Source organism: Hirundo rustica, chromosome 4, assembly GCF_015227805.2.
Source record: "Hirundo rustica isolate bHirRus1 chromosome 4, bHirRus1.pri.v3, whole genome shotgun sequence".
Taxonomy (NCBI): Eukaryota; Metazoa; Chordata; class Aves; order Passeriformes; family Hirundinidae; genus Hirundo; species Hirundo rustica.
In genome coordinates this window covers 34001379-34025342 of record NC_053453.1, presented here as the reverse complement: position 1 = coordinate 34025342, position 23964 = coordinate 34001379, and the positions used below count along the sequence as shown (strand labels likewise).

The 23964-nt window shown below is 42.3% G+C and overlaps 2 protein-coding genes across 4 annotated transcripts in view; one reads left to right on the top strand and one right to left on the bottom strand.

The window, feature by feature from the left end:
• Nucleotides 1-2181, bottom strand: part of TBC1D30 (TBC1 domain family member 30) — a 52963-nt gene extending 50782 nt beyond the window's left edge. For both annotated transcript variants that reach the window (XM_040063140.1, XM_040063142.2), the window contains exon 1: nucleotides 1929-2181. In XM_040063140.1, coding sequence (XP_039919074.1) covers nucleotides 1929-2181 — 253 coding nt within the window. The remainder of the gene's footprint in view (nucleotides 1-1928) is intronic.
• Nucleotides 2182-3244: 1063 nt separating this feature from the next.
• GNS (glucosamine (N-acetyl)-6-sulfatase) lies at nucleotides 3245-23582 on the top strand. Of its 2 annotated transcripts, XR_005700524.1 has the most exons (15): nucleotides 3245-3385; nucleotides 3890-3949; nucleotides 4635-4841; nucleotides 5942-6007; nucleotides 6422-6520; nucleotides 8801-8968; nucleotides 12461-12543; nucleotides 13865-13983; nucleotides 14595-14698; nucleotides 15059-15160; nucleotides 16370-16477; nucleotides 17153-17263; nucleotides 19079-19239; nucleotides 20088-20224; nucleotides 21926-23582. XR_005700524.1 is itself a non-coding variant. In XM_040062035.1 (14 exons), exons 1-14 carry the CDS (start codon nucleotides 3245-3247, stop codon nucleotides 20161-20163), a joined length of 1605 nt encoding a protein of 534 aa, XP_039917969.1. In that variant the 3' UTR covers nucleotides 20164-23582. The 2 variants fall into 2 exon arrangements, 1 of the variants encoding a protein (XP_039917969.1); XM_040062035.1 differs by having other exon boundaries at nucleotides 20088-23582.
• The last annotated feature ends 382 nt before the right edge of the window (nucleotides 23583-23964 follow it).

The window sequence follows — 23964 nt, the reverse complement described above, 5'->3', positions numbered from 1 at the left end:
TTCTCAGAGACTCTCCCCACCAGTGAAATCCTAGGTCTTGCCTATCACATGTTGATCTCTTCAGCTCTTCCCTGGTACAGCTTGCCACCAGCAGCCACACAGCTGCCTGCTCCCTGCAGCTAAGTTTTTAAACCATCACTTTCAATGCAACCCCTGTGCCCTGACGCTGGAAAGAAAAACAATCCAAAAAAATTCCATTCTTCAATAACCTGAACTAATTGAGAAAAATATGTACACATCCAGGAAAAGCTGCTATCTGTGGGACAGTAAACAGCTCAGCTCACATGGCAAAACTTTTTCAATAATTCTGGAGAGCTTAAAGAAAAGGCCAAATTAGGCTGAAATGACCATCAACCACAGGCTAGTAAAAAGTGTAACTGCAAGGATGGGGAGCCACTGATAAAACACTACGTTATTTTATTGCCACTACCCTGTTTCAGCACCTGCTGCTCAGATGGAATTCCCAATCACTTGTACCAGGCAAGATAATTTAAAACTAAGAGGGGAAGAAAAAAGTTGCATTCATACTGATTTATTCAATCACCACCAGAGCTGTCTGGCGATTTTTACTCCTTCCCACTCGTGCCAGTTAGCTGTGCCTGTAAAAGCCAGTAACTTGGCAGCAAAACTAATAAGTTGAAATACCACAAAATATATTTCTGAACAAGAAAATTTCCTGTTGAGTCCCAGGTTGCCAAAGGACACACAAAAGAACTTGAGCTACATCCTAGTAACATCAGATGGCGTGTCATCTCATTAAGAAGCCAAACACGGAAGCAGATAGCTCTTTGTACAGTTCTGAAAAACAGGAATATTTAGTCACCTCTTTTTTCCTCATCAAAAGCAAAAGTGATTAAACATCAGGAGACAAGAGGCCTTTGTTCTCTTTTCCTCTTCACTGCATCAACTTGGAATTGCATGTCTCAGTCTTTCACAAACATGCACCGCTGAGGCTACTTAACTTTCATAAGAAATCTTTGAAAATTTTATTTAGATTCTGACTGACTTCAGCATTTACATTTTTCATTATACTCCTCTTTTTTTGTTTTTTTTTTGTTTGGGTTTTTTTTTTTCCCAGAAGACACACCAAGCTCCAAATAAGCTTTACAGTTGTGCAGCTTAGTTTATGTCCAGTAGAACCAAAAGGCCCTGAGAAAAACTCTGATACTGTATGTGTAGCATCTCTTCTAGATTCAGAAAATAAGGACTGAGAGGAGGGGAAAAGGAGGGGAAAAGGAGGGGAAAAGGAGGGGAAAAGGAGGGGAAAAGGAGGGGAAAAGGAGGGGAAAAGGAGGGGAAAAGGAGGGGAAAAGGAGGGGAAAAGGAGGGAAAAAGGAGGGGAAAAGGAGGGGAAAAGGAGGGGAAAATGAGGGGAAAAGGAGGAAAAAAGGAGGGGAAAAGGATGGAAAAAGGAGGGAAAAGGAGGGAAGAAGGAGGGGAAGGAGGGGAAAAGGATTTGGGAAAAGGAGGGAAAAGGAGGGGAAGGAGGCGACGGCGGAGAAGGAGGAGAAGGAGGAAAAGGAGGGGAAAAGGAGGGGAAAAGGAGGGGAAAAGGAGGGGAAAAGGAGGGGGAAAAAAATTGGACATTTATTCATTACTGTAAGTGAAGAAAAGCACCAAACTCGCAGAAAGACAAAACCTTAGGCAGTCTGTCACAGAAACTAGTAGCAGACAACCCTAATTCGGCTCCTAGGGCACCTGAAACAAGAGGAGCGAACAGCACAGGAGGCCCTAGTCTGAAGGAGCTCTCAACTAACAATACGTGGGAAGCTTCTGGGAGCCAGAGCCACGCAGGAATCCTGGCTACGGACACATGTTCACACGCGGACACGTGCGCGCAGGCACGGAGGGCCCCTTGGGGCAGGACTCCCTTGCGCTCACAGAGGAAAAGCGAGGCGGCAGGGGCAGGCAGGCGGGGCGGGCTGTACCTTTCAGCCGCAGGTATTTGACCTGGCTCGGCCGCTGCTGCAGCTCCCGGAGGGCGCGGGAGCGGGCGCTGCCCGAGGGGGCGGCCGCCTCGGCGGCGCTGTACAGCTCGGTGAGCAGCCCGCTCACCAGCGACGAGGTGCGGCTGGACCGGCCGCTGCCGGGACCCGCCTCGTCCTCGTCCTCCTCCTCCTCGGCCAGGCTGTCGGCGCTGCTGCCCGCCCTGCCTGCCGCGCCGGCCTCCGCCGCATCCATCTTCCGCGCTGCCGCCGCCGGGTTCCGGGCCCGGCCCGTTCCACGGTCACACGCCGGGGTGGGGCGGGCAGGGGAAAGGGAAGCGGACGGGAGAGCCCGGGCAGGAGCGCCGCGCCCGGCCCCGCTCCCTCCCCGCGCACGGTGGTAGAGGCCGGGGCGGGGGCGCTGCACCTGCCGAGGGGCGGGGAGGGTGGGGACCCCGCTCCGCCTCGGGGCGGTGACACCGGGCGCGGTGCCCGTGCGCCGTGCGGCTGCCGCGGAGATCACCACCGTCCTGCCGGCTGTCCCGCTCCCGCTCCCCCGCCGGAGGGGCGGCCAGGTTTTGCCAGCAATTCAGTACCTGTGCTGTGGTACTGTTCAGTACCCCGTGACACCGCCTGCAACCCGGAGCGGATGGCCGGGTCCGCACGGCCGCCAGAGCTGGGCGCTCCTGGGCTCTGGCTACGGCACCGATGGCCGTGCAGGGAGGCCCGGCCACACGCGTAAGCAGTCGCGACTAATTCAGAATCGACAGAATCACACAATGGGTAAGGCTGACTGGTCCGACCTCCCTGCTCAGGCAGGATCATCCCAGAACACATCGCGCAGGACTGCGTCCAGGCAGTTATTGAATATCTGCAGCGCGAGAGACTCCACAACCTCTCTGGGCAACATGTTCCAGTGCTCAGTCACCAGCACAGGAAAGAAGCTCTTCCTCGCGTTCAGGTGGAACTTCCTGTACATCAGTCTCTGCCCGTTGCCTCTTGCCCTATTGCTTGGTTGAGATGACCATTTTCTGCCGAGAAGGGCCGGCTCCATCCTTTCGGCACGCCTCCCGTGGATGTTTATCCACCCCCCGGGAGCGGAGCGCGGAGGTCACGCCGGGGAAGCGCCTCCGCGCGCAGCCCGGGGCGGGGGCGGGGCCTGGGGCGGAGCCGCGGCTGCCGCCCGCGCACGTGATCCGCCCCGCCCCGCCCCCCCGCGCTCCCGGGTCATATGCCGGGGGCGGGGCGGGCCCGCGCGCTGCTGCTCCGGCTCCGCGGCCGCTCCGCGCCTGTGGCGGCCCCGACCGCCCGGCCCCGCCATGTCCCCCGCCGCGCTGCTCCGGGCGCTGCCGCTGGCCGTGCTGCTGCTGCTCGGCCCGGCGCGGGCGGTCCGGCAGGCGCGGAGGCCCAACGTGGTGCTTATCCTCACCGATGACCAGGACGTCTGCCTGGGCGGCATGGTAACCCTGCGGCGGGGGCGCGGGGCTGGCGGGAGAGGGGCTCGCCGCCCGCCCGGGTGGCGTGCTTGGCTGTCGGAGGGCGAGACCGAGCTCGGCGGGCGCGGTGCGGGGCGGGGGTCGGTGCGCTGGGCCCAGCCCGCCGCCGGGCAGGGGCTCGCTGCGGCCTCAGACCAAGCCGGCCCGCGAAAGGAGGGTCGCGACGGGGCTTCCGCGGGTGCGATCAGCCGCTCTACGGAGCCGCCGGGGCTGGGCCCTCTTCAGAGCAGCCTCTGCCGCTGCCGATACCCCTGGAAACTCCCCGCACTTGTGCTCGCTTGGGCCAGTTGTGCAATCGCTATGGCCACGCCAGGCCCTAGCGAGAAGGAACGGGCACTCTGAGTGTCTTGCTGGGGTGGTGCCTAAAAACTGTGGTGTGCCTTTTTGTGGGCAGCCTGCTTCAAGTCCCGTGCTTTACCTGGCGTCCTTGTATTTTTAGCCGATACCTTTTTGGTGCTTTCCTTTCAGACCCCCCTGAAGAAGACTAACGCTCTTATTGCCCAGATGGGAATAACCTTCGTAAACGCAGTAAGTGTTTACGTTAACACTCAGAGCTTCTGAGATGTGTGCATTTATGTGTTTTTGCATTTATGTATCTTAGGTCATCTGGGGTCTCAAAAAATGGTATCAGTTTTATGAAACCCGTAGATATGGATTTGGGGTTTTTTTAATTCAGTCGCTACCTACTTTCTGGTCTCAAAATGAATATAACTTAAAGCCGTGTTCAAAATCAGTAAAGTTTCACTTTCTGAAAGCACTTGTGCTCACTTCCTTAATTTGTAAAGTAAAACTGCGTCGTCTGAATATTCCTATTACAGACTGCAAAGCAATAAAAGAAGCTGCTCGAAACTTTCATCAGCTTCATGCGCAATGAAAAGTCACTTTGCTCTTTTCATATTCTAGTGCTTCTCCATGGCTAAAATAATGGAGCGAGTCAATAATCAAACAGTATTTTAGTGGGTTCTCGCCTTGTCTAAAAGCCATGTCCAATCTGGTAGTGAGAAGTTGAAGGGCATGTGCTGCAGAGTCCTACAACTGGTTTCATGTGCTGTTTTTCGCTAGTGAGAATACTTGGGATATAATTCAGAGGGAAGTAGGTTTTACTGTTGGTGAACATATTAATCAACCTGTTAGCTGATATTTGAAAACTGTACATTTTGGCATAAAATGGTTTTACTGTCCCAGTCTAAATCTCCTAATTCTTTTTTTCTAGTATGTCCCCAGTGCACTCTGCTGTCCTAGTCGAGCTAGCATTTTAACAGGAAAATATCCACATAATCATCATGTTGTCAATAACACTCTGGAAGGGAACTGTAGCAGCAAGTTATGGCAGAAGATTCAAGAACCATACACCTTCCCAGCATTGCTCAAAGCTATGTGTGGTTATCAAACATTCTTTGCTGGAAAGTATTTAAATGAGGTATTTGGTGTTCTTTATTTTTTGTGGGGGGGAGGGGGTTGTTTTAAGAATTAAGTGTTTACAGAGGCAAATTCATCAGGAGAACAGATATTTTCAGAGCTCACTTATGGCAGTTACCCAACATTTTGAGTCTCTTGTTTATGTGTGCTTTAGGTTTTTTTGTCTTTTTAACTAGGTTATATTTTCTAGTAGTTCATAGTAAGATGTAAAATTTGGCACTGACAGCTGTAAGGCTGGGTGTTCCTCTTGTGTGATAGAATTGGATTAAGAGTTAGATGAGCTACAGGGTTCTAAACAGCATGTTTTCTATGCACCTCATGGTGGAAAATGTTGGTGATATAATAAAACAATGGAGCATGAATTTTCATAGCTACAAATTCGTGTCTGCTGATATTCTTGAGGCAGCAAGGGGAAGGGAAACTTAACTGGCTTCCTCTGAGCATCCCTTGACTCAGCAGTCTCTCATGCCTGCAGTTAAGTGAGCCACATAGATGGGAGAGGGCTGCCCTGAGAAAGCCCGTTGTGTTGCTCTAAGGAACCCTCTGTTTTGAGTTTGGCACTGACTCAGCAGCTACTTTCCCTATTTGTGTTAAAGGCTAGTTTTTGTAGATTATTTGGCAGTGAAGTGGTAAGAGGCTAGCATTATTTGCAGTTCCTACCCCTGTTGGAGGAGGATGAAGGAAGCTGTTGGTCTGTGTGGAATTCTCTTTAGTATCCTGTGAACTCTTATCACGAAGCCTGCAAGTGTCTTGTCACATGGATGTTTTGATCACCAGTCATTACTTGATGATGTACGCTATGTTCTCCAGGATCTCTATGTATTTTCACATGCAGAATGGAGCAGGGGAATAATATTTAAATTTTACTGGTGATTGCTAAGCTTTTAGCTACTGTCTAGTTATTGAACCCTGGTTTCTTTGACAGGTCCTACATTTGTTTTTATATGCATATATATGTGGAAAGTTTTCCCCATTCCGAAATTGAATTTGGCTTAGCATGGTTTCTGAGTAGTGTTGAATAAAGCACATGAATATGAAGCATACTGTCTAGCTTTGATTCATCATAATTGAAACTCTGAGTCATGATCTCTGTTTTTTCAGTATGGAGCAGAGGATGCGGGGGGAGTAGGTCATGTCCCTCCTGGATGGAGTTTTTGGTATGCTTTGGTATGTGACTTTTCTATTTTTTTTTAACAACTTAGTATTTGTTGCTTTATAATCCTACTCATGTTCTAACTTTGCTGGTTGTGAAAGAGCAGGAAAAGAACATCTGACGATTTAATGCAAATTTTCTCCCTCTTTTTCCTTCGTTGTACATCAGATCTGTGCCTTTTACAAGGGGTACTCCTACTGGGTGCCTGGAGGAAAAAAAAAACAATTTGTAAAGCCAGAGCAGTGTGAGATAGCAATAAAAACAGTTTTCTTGATAGAGACCACTTCTGAGAATTTTTTTAGTATCCTTATGGCAAACGCTCATTGCCTATTTTGCAAATGCTTGCTGGCAGTTAATTTGGATTATTTCAAGTAATCAATGTACATGTTACTTTGCATAAGTATCTGTGTCGCTTTTCTTTTTCACAGGAGAAAAATTCAAAGTACTACAACTACACTCTCTCAGTAAATGGCAAAGCACGAAGGCACGGCGAGAATTACAGTGTAGATTATCTCACAGATGTACTGGTAAGAAATATTGCAATGTGTGGTCCAGAAGCTGCTTATGACCAGATAATGCCTCGTGCTGGGGACTTGGGAAAGGGTGAGATAATTTGTTAGGCTGCATTAGTTCACAGATGGACAGTTGTGCTGTCATGAGGGTGGCTGGGCATTTGTCAGCAAAGCAAGACTCTGAGTATGTTTAGAAATAACAGGTTAATGTTTGAGCTGTGGAGAGGAAAGGAATTCCAGCTGGCCATTTGCTAGCCAATACCCTCGCTAAGGAGTTAATACTGACTGCTATGCTGCAGGAGGAACAGGTAGACAGAGATTTAAATTACTTCATACAAGGATATGTTTCATTATAATATGCAACTTCTGTAACAGCTTACCTAGGCCAAGATTTCAGTAGGAAGTATGTAAAAATGAAGTTCACACCAGGGATTTTTTCTTAGGTATTATGGTGTGTTAGTATCTTGTAATCTCAAGTCCATCGGTCTGATAATTTGTAAATATTAAATCCTAATCAATCCTTCGTAGTGTATGAGGCTAATATGTAGCTGATCAGGGGCGGTTTTAGCCACTTTGTCCACATAAAACAGAGTGGTAACAAAGTTGTCAGATACTTTAAGGAAGGTTGGAAGAGTTGCTTTAGCTCTCTAAGTCCCTGTTTGGCAAGTAGCAGGGGCTGTGGGCGAGGGAAAATGTCCTCCTGTCTCCCAAGCTGGAGTTATAACTTGACATGCTGTTACAGTGTTTAGGTTGGTACTGTGTTACAATGTATAGGTTAGCACTCTCAAAAATTCTTCTCTAGAAATGTCTCCTCCTGCAGTCTTGTAGTGTTTCATTGAGACCCTGAGGAGTTTAATTGCACTGGGTGCTGGAACACAGACAGCTGCTCACTAGCAACAACACTGATTGATGTTTCTTAGGGTACTGAACAGCTGTCTGATTAAATTTAGATTTACATTGTCTGAAGCTAAATTGGAATTGATAAGCCAGAAGTGAGACTATCCTATTACTGGCGTGGTACTGGGTTTTTTTGATCCTTCAGCAGCATGTAAGCATTTTGTCCAACAGGTCATTGTTGCATAAACTGCTTATTTGTGGCATGTTACCTATTGATGCAGCAGTGTATCACAATTTTCAGTGTGTTGTGCTCTGCTTTCTTCCTGTAGTAACTAAACATGTATTCAACGTTTCAGAGACAGTGTTTAATTCACTTGCTGGGCAGTGCACAGGAATAAATGGCTAATGCAAAGTTCCTGTGTTGCTTGATGTGATCCTCAAGCTTTCTTGTCTAAGGGCACCTGGGTACTTGAGTCTGGTATTAAGCATCCAAACACCTGAATCTTTCTACTGCACTTCTCATATGTTGCAGTTGAAGCTCCTAATGAAATTAAAGTTGGCTACCATTATGGGTTTCTGAATGGTTCTTATATTTTCTTGACTCTGCTGTCATATAACTGAGGTTGAGCCCTACTTGCTTAGATGCTCAATTTAGAAGGAAGGAAGGGGGAATTCCTGTGTATTGTTTCATTTCTAGGGAAAGAAAAGGATATCCAAAAGAGGATAATCAGGCAGGAAAAAATGTTGCAAGATTTGAATACTGAAGAACTCATCTACAACTAATACCTTTGAAACTTTAATTTTAAAGGCTGACCTAGGGGAACTGAAAATGGAACTCGCAATTTCTTCTAGCTTGCTACTTGAAACTGTGTATAGGAAAATGAAAGTGCAGTGGTGTGAGTGCATTTTGGCACTGTTCTTCGCCAGATCTGTCTTCACCCCTTGTGATCTCGCAGCTTGCTGTAGAATGAGCACAGGCTATAAACAGTGGGGCTGAATTTTTTTTCAGAACTATTGCTATTTCTGAAGGAAGCTGAAACTCTTAAACTGGAGCCTATCAGATGGGAGATGGCATCTTAAAGTCTCAGGCTTGGACTCTGTTGAAGAAAGCTCTGATTTTACTTGATTAAACCAGAATATAGGTGGATTTCAATGTACTTGGAACAGGCACAAACTTTTTATGAGCTTTCCAGGTCTAATTAACACAAGGGTCTGAGGTAGAAAGTCGTTTGAAGATGTGGGAAAAATCATTTGTTTAACATGAGCACCTGGGATTATTTTTATCATGAGCTGCTACTCTAGACATTTGTAGATGGGCAAGTAAGTTTTTGAAATAGTTTAAATGTTCACAGTATTACCAAGCTCTAAATAAGTTATGAATGTCTAGTTTGGATTTGTCAAATAGTTGCTGTTTTCCTTTGAGGCATGACTTTTCTTCTCCAACAACACCGTTCACAGGCCAACATGTCATTGGACTTCTTGGAGTACAAATCTAATTTCGAACCCTTCTTTATGATGATTGCAACCCCAGCACCACATTCCCCTTGGACACCTGCTCCACAGTATGCAAAGAGCTTTCAGAATGTCAGTGCACCAAGAAACAGCAATTTTAATATTCACGGCAAGGTAAGCTAACTAGCAAGAACCTGTGTAGGTTATTCTAGTTTGTGAGAGCAGAAGGCAGAGGCCCTGACTTGCATGTTAGATTAGAATAGGCAAGTACTATGACTATGGGTTGTTTAATCATGTTAAATTGGTGTGTCAGGGTCAGATAAGTGTATTGTGACTTTGAGATATTTGCACACTAATGTCTTGTAAAGAAAAATAACATAGTGGCAAAAGTGATATGGTAGTACAATGGAATTATGATTGATAAAGATAAAAAGTGAATTCTGTGTTCCATTTCCAGACTCTCCTGAAGCTCTTAAAATTTTCTTATGATTGCTCTCAGTATGTTCAGGGGAAGACATAGGAAATGGGCTACTCAAAGGCTTGGGTGCAAAATGGCAAGAGCCCTGTCTTCCTTCACATGTCTGCTCGTGAGTGGGGGCAGTGCATTCCTTGAGCCCCTGGCAATGCTTTCCTGAGGTGAAGACTAATGTCAGACTAATCAGAGGGCTCTGGAATAATGAACCATAGGCCCAAGGTTACTAAGTGCTTTGAGAAATTGCCTTTCATTTGCTAAAACAACCTAATGTTACAAATTCAGTCCCCCGTGTGACAGGGCAGTACCTTCCACTGCCAGCAAATATGGCCAGATATGGTCTAGCTCAGACTAATCTGCTGCAATTTACTCTGCCAGTAAGTGAGCTTCACAAGCAGTTAATTTGGTGAAAACTTAAAAAAGTTTTGTATTTTTGATTCAAGTAATTTAAAATATAGACCTCTTTGCTGTTCAGTGTTCAATTATTTCACTTCAAAATTTGCTTCAAATCTTAAGACTGAGATAATATTGCCTAAATGCCTATCAGGAGCCCAGTCATTCCTCAGGTCACTGTGACTCCTTGTAGTACAGAGTGAAACTTGTTTTTAGCTGAGGACTGTAACTTGCAAAATGACTATGTGCTCATCAGTATGATAGAAAAACATGAATGAAAGGACAGAAAAGGGCTTGCAGGCAGTAGCAACTACTTTAGCCCCATCTTTTTAAGTTTCAAACTAGGGAGTAGAAATCAGACTGAGGTTTTTTCTTCCATAAAGGGATTCCAGATTTTGTCTTAAGGCTCTGTTACTGTAATAGTGCTTTAAAAATAGTGATTTAGAAGTAACCTGACTAGTGAAGTCAGCAGCTAGCAAAATATACACTGTGGAGTTCGCTTATGTGGTGTAAAAGCTCTGCATACGTCTCTATAACACAGAGCAGAATAGTGGACTTAATGTTTGGCAGTTAATATCTGTGGATACAGCAGTTTTTCTAGAGGAACAGGCTAGCATTACCTTCCTTCCTAGACACAGCTAATGTGCATTTCTGCAGCTGGCAGTGTTGTGGTCTTGAAGCCTAAATCTTCTTGGAGCTTCAGAGTTTTCTAGAGCTTCACTATTCTCTGTGGCAAGCATGGTTTCTGCAGTAGCAGTAAACACGTAAATAGGCTAAGACCCTCACTGGTGTTGTAGTGCTTGCTTGACGGTCTTGTATTGTACAGCCTTGACAAATGTTGCAGCCACTGTTTCCTCACTTCCTCATACTGTATGTGGGCAAGGGCTACCAAGAGGAACCATTTAGGCAGAATCTTTGCATGAAAAATAGGAATTAAGCTCTTGTATGTGTCATTGGTCAGAGTCTGAGTTTACCTTCTGCTTTGGATCCTCAGCTGTGAATTGTATTAAATGATCAGCAGCTGTCTGGATTCCCAAGCAGAATTATTAATAGTCCAGATGAGTTTTATCTAAGCTGTTCTAAAAGACAACTTGATTAAGATATATGTTGGGTATCTCCCTTACATGCCTTGTTTTTCCTGCAAAATCAGAGCTCAGCTGTGTTCTGATTCTGCTGGCAGTACATTATATATTGTCTCGATCTCTTAAATTTCTCCAAGAATGGAGCTTATGGAGGCAGGAGGATTGGTGGACTGCTTTGTATGTAAGTGCTGAAAGAGACATGATGGGAAAACAGATCTGAGAACTCTGAGTCAGCGTGAAGTTTACCGAAATCCACAAAGGTGCTTGAGTGCTGTGTGAAGTTTTTAAAACTTGAGAGAAAGCTAAGAAGAACAAAATACTCAAAGAGGAGGATTCTGCTGTGCTAGGTTGCCTGAGTTGCCCAGCGTAATTGTGCCTTATGAAGCTCCTCTCCTAAGCACAGCCCCTGTGAAAGGTGGCTGGTGCACCGGTGATGTTGCCAGCTCCTTTGTTCTCTGAAGAACTTCTGCTGAGCTGAGGGTAGGATTTGTGCTGTATTTCCTTACTTTTTCCTCTCTCAGCTGAGATAGATTGTGTCTCTCCAGAGAATTGTTTTACAACTGTTATAAAAGAAACACCTGAACACAAATGAATTAAAGTAAACTGGACATAGTATTAAGACACCATGCCAAAAATTTTTCCTTCAGTAGTCAAGAGCAGAAAACAGGGGAACTGAGTAATTGCAGGAGATAGGAGTCATTTTGTTGTGAGTCCCTAAAGCCTGAGCCCTTCAGTCATTTGCTTGTGATAGAAGGGAATTTGCATAACAATAGGCTCCACACAGAGGAGTGACCAGCTAAAAACAGGATCAAGCTGAGGGTGATGAGTGGGTCATTTCTGACCTACAAAATGAAGAAACATAAAGCTGTACTGACATGACTGTTCTTTGTTCTGATCCCCACTAATACTAACCTTCAGGTTGTTCATAGCTGACCTTCCCATGTATTTGCACAGCAGGTGACCCAGCTCAGACTGGTCCTTCAAAGTGGGAGTATCACTTTTTATGTGAATTACATCATCTCCATTATTTTAGTGGCATAGGTGAGGAAAGAAATAAAGGGGCTGTTTCTGAAGGTTGGGAATACATCTAGAAGAATCCATGATGCTGCAGCTAAAGAAATGCTCTTGTTTTGGAGCCAAAATCTAAATAAAATGGTAATGTTCTTTTTCATTCAATAGTCACCAGCCCTGATTTCTTAGACTGCCAAGAATCTGATAGTGCACTGTTACAGATATTTGAACTCACCTGTTTATAACTTACGTAATTCTAATTGCTTTGGGTGTAGGAGCTTCTGCCCACCTTGCTACCTGTTGGAATGCTCACCAATATTAGTCCCAAAATATACCTCACTTTGACATCAAGTCCTTACAATGATGCTCAGTGCTTCACATTGTTTTCCTCAGATCTGTCTTTTGTTATCAGACTTTTACCTCTGAGAGAGCCTTCCCTAGATCTTTTTGCAATTTTCTTCCCTGAACTGCTTTGGAAAGATCCACAGCTGTTTCCTTCTCATCAAGGGCTGAACATAGTGGAGCTGTAATGTAACCTACTCTTGAAACTTAGATTTTACATGAACCAACAGGGAAAACCAAAGTCAGGTCAGTTTGATAGCAGTGCCTGACTTGTTCACAGGAATCGTTTTGGTAATTGCTCTAAGAAATGCTTAAAATCTGATAGTTCTCTTGTACACTAATCTTTGTTGGCTTCTTTTGCCTTAGAACAAGCACTGGTTAATTCGACAAGCAAAGACTCCAATGAGCAACTCTTCAATACAGTTTCTTGATGATGCTTATAGAAAGCGGTAAGAATATTTTGTTGCTTAAGGTTTCTGATCAGAATCTGTAAGGTGTAGATTTCTTACAAAGGTTGTAGTAAGTCTGAAAATTGATGTCAGATAACCTCTAATCGTTCTATGGCACCTGTCTCAGAAGACCTGACTTTGTTTACATTTTGCAGATAAACTTTGGCTTCAGAAATACCATATTCACAAATGCTGCTGTTATTTGTGACAAAAAAAGACCAATCACACTTGGTCTCTCTATTGCTTTTCTTTCAGTGGACAACAGGTTTTTATTAAAAAAAAAAGACCTTACCTTCTACTTCACGTAATTCCAGTTTCTTTACATGATGTACATCAAATGTAGTTGATCTGTCTGCCAGCTAATCTGATTTATTAATGTTGTCTCTCAATCTGTACATGGGAATACCTGACTGGCCAGGGCAGGTACTATATTCCTTTTTATAAAGGGGACATGGGGAATAATGTGCAGACATGACTTAGTCAGGTCTCCTTTTTTAATAGAGAGCAAGGGTATTTGTTTACACTATAGATGTGTTTTCTTTAAAAGATTTGAAACAAATGCTGCCTTAAGTGTTGGTCTTCAGTTTGGGCAGTTACCAGGCATTATCTTGTCACTTTGGAGATGGAAACACAAGATTTTTCAGACTTTTGCTTTATAAAACATGAAGGTAAAATTATGCAACAAAATTTTAAGCCAAGAGACAGCAGAATCCAAGAATTGAATAGCTGGAGGTAATTCAGCATGACACTGGTCTGTAGAGGGTAGAAGAAGCGGTCACTTTTCTCAACAGCAAACCCCATGACAAAGAAAAGAACTTGTAACTGTCAAAGGCTTTAGATACACTGAAATAATGGACCCTGACATTATGTGAGTAATACAAAACAGCTGCTACCGTTTTCAAGCAGAAAGGAGCCCATAAAGACAACTGTATTCATGGTTGTTTTGCATTTTAATATTAAACTGCATATAAAGAACTAATAACAAGTGACCTTGCAGGAGATAAACTGACTCTGTCACTGTGACACTTCAATGTTAGTCTTCACTGAGTCCAGATAAGAAGTAATCAGCATTTTGATGTCTTTCACAGGCACTACAGAAGTCAACAAGAACTGAGGACAAACAGTCTATTTCTGTCTTTAATTGCAGCCTTAAAAAAAGAGTGTACTAGTGTATGAAGCTTGCTTTCAGAATTTGTAAGCAAAATTATTCATTTACAGTGCATATACCGCTGACTGGAAGCAGGATATAAATGCCCTACTTGCAGTCAGGGTTATTCCAAATTTTTCACGCTCCAATGTGAAGTACTTTGTTTCTGTGTAGGTGGCAAACTCTGCTGTCAGTGGATGACCTGATAGAGAAACTAGTGAAGAAATTGGAAGCGAATGGAGAGTTAGACAACACGTACATCTTCTACACATCAGACAATGGCTTCCACACTGGTAAAAATTTCACTGCTTATTTGTAGAAGATCCAGGAATTGCATAACTTTTCACCCTCATGACCACTCCAGAAAATGGGAACAGAAGCTGTGGAAAACTATAGATGTGGGAAGTACTGATTTGAATCGCAAAACGATCTGGAGTTGCAGTGTGGGGTGTTTGGGATTTTACTGTTGGTTTTTTGTTTGGTTGTGGTTTTCAGCATTAATTTCTACCAGAGAATTCTGGTATGTATAAAACTAGGACAGAAATAAAGGAAGGATCTTTGTGCTCTATAGGAAGAGTTGGTATAAGACGGTTAACCAGTAAAAATCTGTCAAATACATGTCTGTATCATGTTGCACAACTAAAAGTGAAGTATCTAAGCTGTTAAATTTTGTAAGATACAGCTTATACTTTGAAGTTATCTCTTCTGTCCTCCAATTTGTTAATACAGTTCAGGTTAAGAACCTCTCTTCTTTAAAAATGGACTGGTGGCAATTATAGCAGCAGAGGGGGTGGAACCAGATGATCTTTGTAAGGTCCCTTCCAGCCCAAACCGCTCTATGGTAACACAAGGCAGATAATGTAAACAAGAAGCCATTTAACTTTTTCCATCTTCTCTTGTTTAGGCCAGTTCTCTTTGCCAATAGACAAACGGCAGCTCTATGAGTTTGATATCAAAGTTCCACTGCTAGTTCGAGGACCAGGGATAAAACCAAATCAGACAAACAAGGTAAGAAAGAAGTAAAATCCCAGTGCAGATTTATTTTTAATGTTGTTTTACAGTTACCACTTTAGCTACTAATTTGCTGCCCTGCATATATATATCCATTAAATGAAAAACACAGAGTGGTAGGAAGTGCGAAGACGTCATTATAAAAAGCTGGCTGTTCCTGCTTGAATCAAATGAAGCCATTGCAGGCCACAAAAGCAAATGAATTTTGAACTCACTTTCCAAATTCCCTGCCATTGCTTTTCAATGTTACAGAGTCCATTAGCCCATAAAGATGAAATTAGGTGGTAGTGTTCAGATGCACCTACAAATATAAGTATTTAAAATAGGTTCTGAAGTTAAGTTCTTCTCATCCTGCAGATGCTTGTTGCAAACATTGATTTGGGTCCCACTATTCTGGATATTGCTGGATACGACTTGAATAAGACCCAGATGGATGGGATGTCACTGTTGCCACTGTTGGTAAGTAGGGACCAGGATAGTAACCAATGATTCTTGTAGGGGTAGTTCTTCAAAGTCAATGTTACTTCCTTTGATAGAGTAGGTTGACTCATAACCCAGATTCTTCCTTTGATGTTGTTTTCACATGGGATGCTCATAGCTGAGTGAAAAAAGCAGGTATGTTTAAATTCAGTTGTATTTTCATTAGCACTACAGCTTTGTGGTCATGTTATAATAGTAAGTTGTGTCATCCTTTGGATAATTCTCACAGTTGTAATAATTCCTGTTTTGAAGCCTGTAGTTTTTATTATTGTCTCCACCTTGCATTCTTTCCCCTTTTCCTTAGCGTTTTTCAGCATAGGAATAGGAGAAAGGAAGACTGTTTTTATTAAATCTTTGGTTTGACTCCATTTTCAGTAGAACTGGTGTTTCCTGCCAAACTGTAGAAGAATGCATATGGTTTTATAAAGTAAACTTGACCTTTCTAATACGTGAGCAGAAGCCTATTTAAATAAAGCTGCTTGCAGGTGATCTGTTTAGTTTTAATTAAATTTAGTCTAAAAATTGAAGGCAGCTTACTTGGAAAGTAAGCTTGGAAGGATCATCCAGACTTAAAATGGTGATTTGCTCTTAAAACCTTGTATCCAAATCTTAAGCTGTTCTTTAGACAGAAGCAGGCAAAAGGCACCAAACTCTGTTGGAATTGAATTTGAAACTCACTGTTTTGCTGCATATGCCTGTGGTGGTGCTGTATATTAACTGTAAACGTCCATCTTCCTCTGTCCTTTAAAATGCAGCTACAAATACACCAGCTTAAAAACTAATTGTTTCTTAAAGCTTTTTCTTTTTTTGCGTGTTTTTTTTTTTTTTTGCCAAGGGTGTCTTTTTTCACTTGTTGTGGTAATGTGATACAAATCAAAGGGAAACAGCCTTGTTACAGGGATCTTGTCGGTAGGATAGTAGTATCTGGCCATGTGGCTCCTACTTGGTATTACTGCATTGTCCTTTATAAATTCAAGGTAGTATTTTAAACCCTCACAGGTAGATGTACTAATGTTTTTGGAGTTTAATCCTTGTGTTGCAGTTACACGAGACCTTCTGACCTAAAGCTAATTATTTAAGACTGATACTGCCTAGTAAGCAGTGGGCAGTGTTAGTGTTATTCCAAGCATGGAAAATTTTTTCTATTTCACAGTACAGTGCGTACTAAGTTATGTTAACCTCTTGTAGAGAGGAGACAAAAATGTCACGTGGAGATCAGACTTCTTGGTGGAGTACCAAGGAGAGGGATACAATGGCAGTGATCCTACCTGTCCTGGCCTAGGACCTGGAGTCACAGTGAGTAAGACAAGATCTGTTAATATTAGAAAATAGCAGCTGAATTAAATCTGTTTGCTGTGTGGGCTAACCTGGTTCTCTATGTAAGCTCCTAGTGTGTTGGTAAGTAGGAGCCAGCTCTGTAGGTCCTGTGCAGCATTTGACAATTGGAAGGAGGTGTCCAGCCATGTGGAATTGACATGTCTATATGACCAGAAAGATCATAAAAACCCTTTCAGTGGGAATCTATGAAGCCTCAGGGCTGGAGACCGATGCAGGAAGGTGTGGGCTTAAGCTAAGTATGTGGCAGTGACATAATCTTCTTTCTAAACTTTCAGTAACCTTATTGCACAATTCTTGTCTGTGATTATTGTTTAAGTCACTAGCTACTCTCTAAATCGAAGCAGGTTTGCTTTGCTTCACCAAAGTAAAGCATCCCATTGGTGCTGTCTTCAGTAGTGCATTGTGCTGTTCTCTTCTGTGTATGTACCTTCACTTCCCAGGCAAAAAGCATTTAATCATGATGAGTTTTAAAAACAACACCGACTTTTTGCTTAAAATCCCCAGTGGAAATTTGCATGTGTTAGATGAAGATCTGGGTGTTCATCTGTTAGCTGCAGTTAGCATGAGCTGGTACTGACTCCAGGAAAAGTTCATCTTCTGGCCTGAAGTTTTTGTTTGCTGCTTGCTTCACAGCACTGCTTCCCAGACTGTGTCTGTGAAGATTCCTATAACAACACGTATGCTTGTGTAAGGACACTGTCAGCTTCCTGGGATCTGCAGTACTGTGAATTTGATGACCGGGAGGTAAGGCTGTCTGACTAGCAGATGTCAGCTGTGCCCAACTGTGTGTCTGTCTGCACTCTTATCAGCTCTCAAGGTTTCCATGAAGTACTCTGAAAAGCAGACTGGCATTGCTTGCAGGATAAACAGTGAAGTACTTATCGCCTGTTGAGAATGTTTGACCAAAACTGCAGTGGGGTTCTGAGAAGAAGGAAGAAAAAAGGGTGTGGGAGGAGAGTGAGGCCTAAACTATGATTATTACCTTCTGGTATCACCTAACAGCCTCACAGGGAGCTGTGCTGACTGGTTTCAGTTCTCTCTCTTAGCCTAATTCCACGTAGCAGTCTCTTTTGAACAAGTATTTTCTGATAACATAAACGCAGTAGAGGTACAGTGTTCAACTCTTTTACTTGGGAAGACCTGAAATTCCAGGCTAATAAATTGTCCTTTATTATTTGTTTGTTTGTCTGGCAAAAATAGCAGTAAAGTTACAACTGTGAGAAAAGGTCTCTGACCTTGAGTTGTTTGGTTCTAAGGAACATAACGTCCCCTGCTCGGGTCTCACTAGGGGAGCAAGTGCTGTATGTACAAAAGTGCTGTATGTTATGTCACAAGGCTGATCTTTAGTTGTGCTGGTCTGCATGCAGCTGCTCCAACAAGGATGTGGGGTTTGAGGCAGTTGGGTCACAGATCTAACTGTGCTGTCAGTAACTGAGGTATACTCAGTAACATGCACCACACAACATTTTGCATGGTAGTCTACAGTGAGCAACTTAAGCCAGGGGAGGAAATCCCACAAGATGTTTTGCGGTTAGATAATGTGAGAAGCTGTACAGGAAACCAAAATATTGATTAGCAGACCCTGCACTTTGGTATTCCCCTTTCTGACAAATTGTGATCAAGTTAAACAAGTCTTGCGGATTTATTTTTAAAAGCAGACTCCAAAGTTGACTCAGTAATACTCTTCATGTCACTTTGGGATTTTTCTACCAAGAAGGTATAGCTGGGTCATTTTTGGGTCACTCTGCTTACCTGAGCTAGCTAAAATAAAACCAACCGTAGGGGGAAGGTGCAACAATGTGGCTTCTATAACCTTGCAGTGAACCTTGTAAGAAGGCCAAAGTCTGTCCAGATATGTCTTTATCAAAGTTAGACACAACTCAGCCGTTTTTTATCAGTATCATCTGCAGTTAGGCCTCCTGCTCTAGCACAGACAAAACCACAGCTAAATTCTTGAGATACTGTTGACCAGTATTTGTCCCACAGAAGTGTCTAGAGATTTAATGTACCAAAAACCAAATCTGCCCAAAAATCTTCCAGGCAAACTTCAAAATACATGCACACAGGATAAGCTTTTTCTGTTTGAGGCTGTAGTATACTTGTCTTCAGCATATTTTGTACATGAAGAAGTCAAGACACCTGTCTGGGTCTCCCAGCACTAAGTATCTGATGAGTATAGAATGCTGATGTGATGATCATGAAATTGTTATTTTGAGATCCATTAGTGGAAAGCCTGCTAGCTTAGGCAAGACCTCTCACTGTGGTCTTACAGTCATAAGACTGTAAGAATTGCAAAAGAATCTGCAGTGGCAGGTAAGTACCTTAGGTGAAAGTAAAAACTTTTCCCATGAAATTGTGTTACTGCAAAACTTTGCTTTACTTGCACACTGTGCTGTCTTTCACCACATACTGCATGGCTGAACACAGCTTATGTGTGGGGCTGCTGTAGTGGAGTTCAAAATAACATCTGAGATTGTGCTGCCATAAAGCATTCTTCTCAAATAATATAAGTTAATTAGCATTCAGGACTTAATACAGTGCAGGCACTTTCTTCTACAGGTGTTTGTGGAAGTGTATAACTTGACTGCAGATCCACACCAGATCAATAACATTGCTAAAACAATTGATCAAGAAATTTTAGAAAAGATGAACTATCGACTGATGATGCTGCAGTCCTGCTCAGGAGCAACGTGCCGCACACCAGGTGTCTTCGATCCCGGGTAAACACTCATCCACTTCGTTACTGGAACACTTTTAGATATAACCCTCTATTTTTTAAATTTGGCTTTTCTAGAGTGTATTTGTGATGAAATATATTATTGTCATACATACTGGGGTTTTTTTTTAATAGAGGTGTTTTCCTGATGCTTCCATTTTTTAATGGTAAATCTATATTTTAACTTACCATGTATAACTTTGATGGTATGAATACCAGTGCTTTAATATTGTCAGGCATTGTTGACTTAGCACAGCTGTACACTTCTGCTGTACTGAGTAGTCAAGAGACAGACCTCAGGTTTCCCTGCAAACCAGGAAAAGCTCTGTTAGTTTCTATAGGCAGGCATTTTCCAAGTCTGTATGTCCAAGTATCTCTGATTGTTCCTGGAGATGCTGTTTGTAAGAATGTTTCCTGCAGGATCTGAGCTGTCTGCATTAGCTGTTGGGAGTAAATAGCACTTTGGGCCTCAAAACTCAGTCACTAATCATTTATACCAAAGCCTTTTAAAGCAGTATTTAAAATGTCCTTACAGGGTCCTTAAAGTGCTATGTAAGTCTGTCATTTGGGACAGCGAAGCTTTCTGTTAGAATGTAGCTCCTGAATGCTTGATGTTATACGTGCCCCTATGCTGCCTGTACATTGTAGGATTTATTTCTTTGGGGACTCAGCTTTTTGGTTGCATGTTGTTATAATTTATCTGTTGTAACAGAAATTGTCACTGCTGTGTGCTGCTGAGAAAGCAGCTTTTCACGTAGCCTTGTAGCAGAGCTCTTCTAGCACAAAGCTCTCTCTAGCAGTGCTGGTCACTGCCAGCCAAGCAGCTCACACTGACTCTGTTCCTCTCTCCAGGTACAGGTTTGACCCACGGCTCATGTTCAGCAATCATGGGCTACGGGCTCGGAGGTTTTCTGCACAGTTCTTGTAAGACCCTTAAGAGCCTCTTGCAATGGGCTCCTACTGACCAGTTTCTCCAGTGACTGCAGCAGGTCTGTCTCTGTTAACTTTCTCTGATTACAGCTGGAAGACTTTTAATGGGCTTTTCAAACCCTGTTTGGAAGGAAACCCCTTGTCTTTAGCTGGTTGCCTTGTGCAATATATATATTTTACAGCTGAACTCTAACTGTAAATTGTTAGACACAGCTAATCTGTCTTGCTCAGATCATTGATTACCACCTTTGTCTTTCAAGTACCTTTTCATATCACAGGCACAGAGGTGAACCTATGCCTATGAATCTGAACAGTTTATTTTGTTCTAAAAAATAAATAAATGTGTATTCAAGTCAGGTTAGATAGGCAGGTGCTATTGCACAGTAATGCTCACTCATATTCAGTGTCACAGACCTTCTTAAAAGCTAATGCTTAATTATAGGTTTCCTGTATTGAGTTCCAGGCTGTTGAGGACAATAGCAAACTAGCCCAAAAGAGAACCGGAGGGCATTAGCCAGAAGTGTAGGATCTGATTAGCAAGTGTCTTGTGCAGAATTAAAACCTATCTGCTAAACAGTTATTTTCAATGAGACCACTTTAGATGAGACCAATGCATTTTGTAGGACAGCGTTGGTAGTTTGCAAACAAGAATATAATTTCAGCCTCCCTCTGGTTTGAAATGCTGGGCTGGGTTACTGTACTACTGAAAGACCTCTTAGGGTTTTGGACTGACTTCCTAGTGAGTTAAGACACTGTTGAGACTAACAACTGTTCAAGTAAGTGTGCCTGTGCTTTGAGCTAACTCTTAAATCTGTTTTTAATACACAAACAGAAGTAATACTAAAATAAACAAAATCCAACAAACCAGGGCACCACAGTAGAGGTGATCTGTCTCTAACCTCCAAATGTCTTGAATTGTTTAACTTCTTATGTTGATTAGATTCTTGAAGGTAAATTATTTTGAAAGCAAACTAGGTAAAAATAAGTCATAGAATCATTGCTCACTAGACATTAGGCTAAGAGCTATTTTAGGCAGTTTAAATGCTTCATAGTGTCGCTTTTTGGTTGAGACCTAACTACTTGGAACCTGCAAAAAGTGGCCTTCACACCAAAGGTCTGCATGTCAGAAGTCACTTGGTTTCCCTCCAAAATCTTGAAAAACACACAAACTTGCGTTACCATGTAGCTTCTGTATAGATTCACTGGCAAAACACCACCTGGAAACACTGAATTATGGACCTTCTGCAAGACAAGTTTTGTGTTGCTTGTGGGCAACTCAACTCTGTTTTCAGGAGTGATAATCATTCCCTTGTCAAGCAAACTGTAGCAAAACTCTTTAGTGTTGTTATTTCACATCTCTTACCCCAGTAGAGAGCGTGATTATTTCAGCTGATTAAGTAGGCAACAAAGTATGACTCAAAACTGTGAAGGTGCATCCCCCAGTGTGCAGATCCACAAACTGGATACAAGCAATGCTACAACAAAGTAAATTGAACTTTCGGGCTTTTAATTCTGAGGCACGGAAGTTGTCCTTCATGTTGCTTAGAGTTGCAAACTTCTGTGGTGGTCTACAGGTTAGATTTTTATAGAACTTTTGTTTCAAATCTCTCAGGAGTGACCAAATATTTGGAAGAAAAAAAATAGCTTGAAAGGTAGCTTTTCAGCTGAGGTATCTGTATAAATGCAGAGGGTTTTAGATATTCAGACTCCTTACATGCTTTCAGAAACTCAGGACTTTTTTTTTTTTTTTTTAACTACAGCTGTAGCTTTATCCTGCTTTTTGTTTCTCAAGCTTCAGTATTGGCCATCAGTATCCTTTATACACTGTTTTGTCTCTAGAAACCAAACCAAAGTTGTCTTCATGCTCTCAAGGGTTTTCTTACACACTGAGCTCATGTAGGTAGTGTTTTGCTTGGAGAATTCTAGCAATTTAGACCTGTTCTTCGTTTAAACTTCATTTTTGGTAGCTGTGTGGAGGCTAATGTGAAATACATTGACTGCTGCACATTAAACCCTCATCAGTCCTATCAAATCTGGGTCGTACATCAAGTTTCTGCTTAAGTTTCAATGCAACTTGTGTATTCTGTTGCTCCTTATTAGAAAAAAAAAAACTTTGTTATGGGTATAGAAATGTAACTTTAATACATTTCTTAATTTCTTACAATGATTTTAAGCCCTAACAAGGACACTTTCTTTTGAATTATTTATTTTTTGCCTAATTAATAATATGAAAGCTCACAGAATTGATGCAGATTATTCAGTATGAGTGACCAGATGTTTTACCCAAATTAATACTCTTGCTGTCTGCACATACCTGTAAAGCATTTTGTAACGAAGGTCAGTAATTTAACACACTGTCAGAGAACCACACTATACCTGAAATCTGACATAGGTAGTAAATGTATTAAACTGAAATTCAGAATTAAATTCATCAGTCCTTACTTAATGGTTCATGGGACTATTTGATTTGCTCCCACTTTTGATAAAGAGTTAAGAATTGTTAAGCACGTAGTTGAAGGAAGAACAGGAACCAAGAGCTGCCTGCCTTCCATTGCTTTTAGAGCAGGTTATCACTTGTGTCTGTTGCCATAAAGCAGTTAATTCTGAATATTTTTACAGCCTCAAATGAACAGTGTTAATTCTTATCCTTGATAATTAAAAAAACCACTATGAAGGAGCTTTGACTCTTATCCAGATCTAATTCCCAATTAAGTTATTTTAAAACTAAATGGTCTTTCTGGATATTCCATTTCATGTGTTATTTGACCATGGCTGCATCTCTACCTTGTTATGGAAGGCATTGATGTTAAATGCACAGAGTTTTAAATAAAGGGCCTTACTGGTACAGAGCTGAGTTTAGATAAAATGTGATCATGTTTTTTACTTTTTTTAAAAAATCATTATTATCAAAAGCAGAGCTATGATTTTTTTAATGATCTGATAAAGTAGATACTATACAGGGAGAAATTAATAACTTTGTTATGCATCCTAAAGCAAACCAACATTCATTATCATCACTTCAGCATAAGTGAATACAGCCAGTACCTGCTTTTACCCAGCATGGGCCCACAAAACTGGGCTTCTTCATTTTGGGGAATGAAGCTGTAGCAGGGACATATACATGGAAACACACACCCAAAGCAAATGTAATACCTTTTCAATTAAGTTAAATTTGAGACTGATTCATCAAGCTGAATACAGTATTTGAACATAATGAAACAGCTGTCATTTATTGTGATTCAATTAAAATGAATTTTCATTGTATGACTCTCTCTGTATGTGAGCATACTTTGCTGTAGCATGGTGTGAGTATATTTCTGCTGTTTTGAACATCTGTTTAGCAAGTGCCCTTCTAGAGGACCCTGTTCACTGCTGCACTTTTGAAGAAAGAAAAAATAAACTGCCTATCAAACTTCCTATCTTTGTTACTGAGCTTGAGTTAAACCTTCCTGCAGGAATAAGCTATGTCACGTGTCTAATTGCTGAACTCCTATTTTATAAACTTTTAAAAGCCTCTGTTTTACTGCCCTCCTACCTAACAAGGGCTACTTCAAGTGGCCACAGGGAAGCTTAATACAGTGTCTAGCACAGCATCACCTGACTACTTTGTACCAGGAAGAAACCCTGAGGTGAGGGAACAACCTGAAATGCAACCTGTACTTGCTTGCATTGCCTTGGAAACTGGTGTAGTTGAGTAGATGGAAAATTGAAAGCACAATGGAGAAACTGCTGTTCATAATTAAAACCAATATGTTCTGCCCCAGGAAAGAGGAAGAATAACATCCCATGTGAGGCTTGT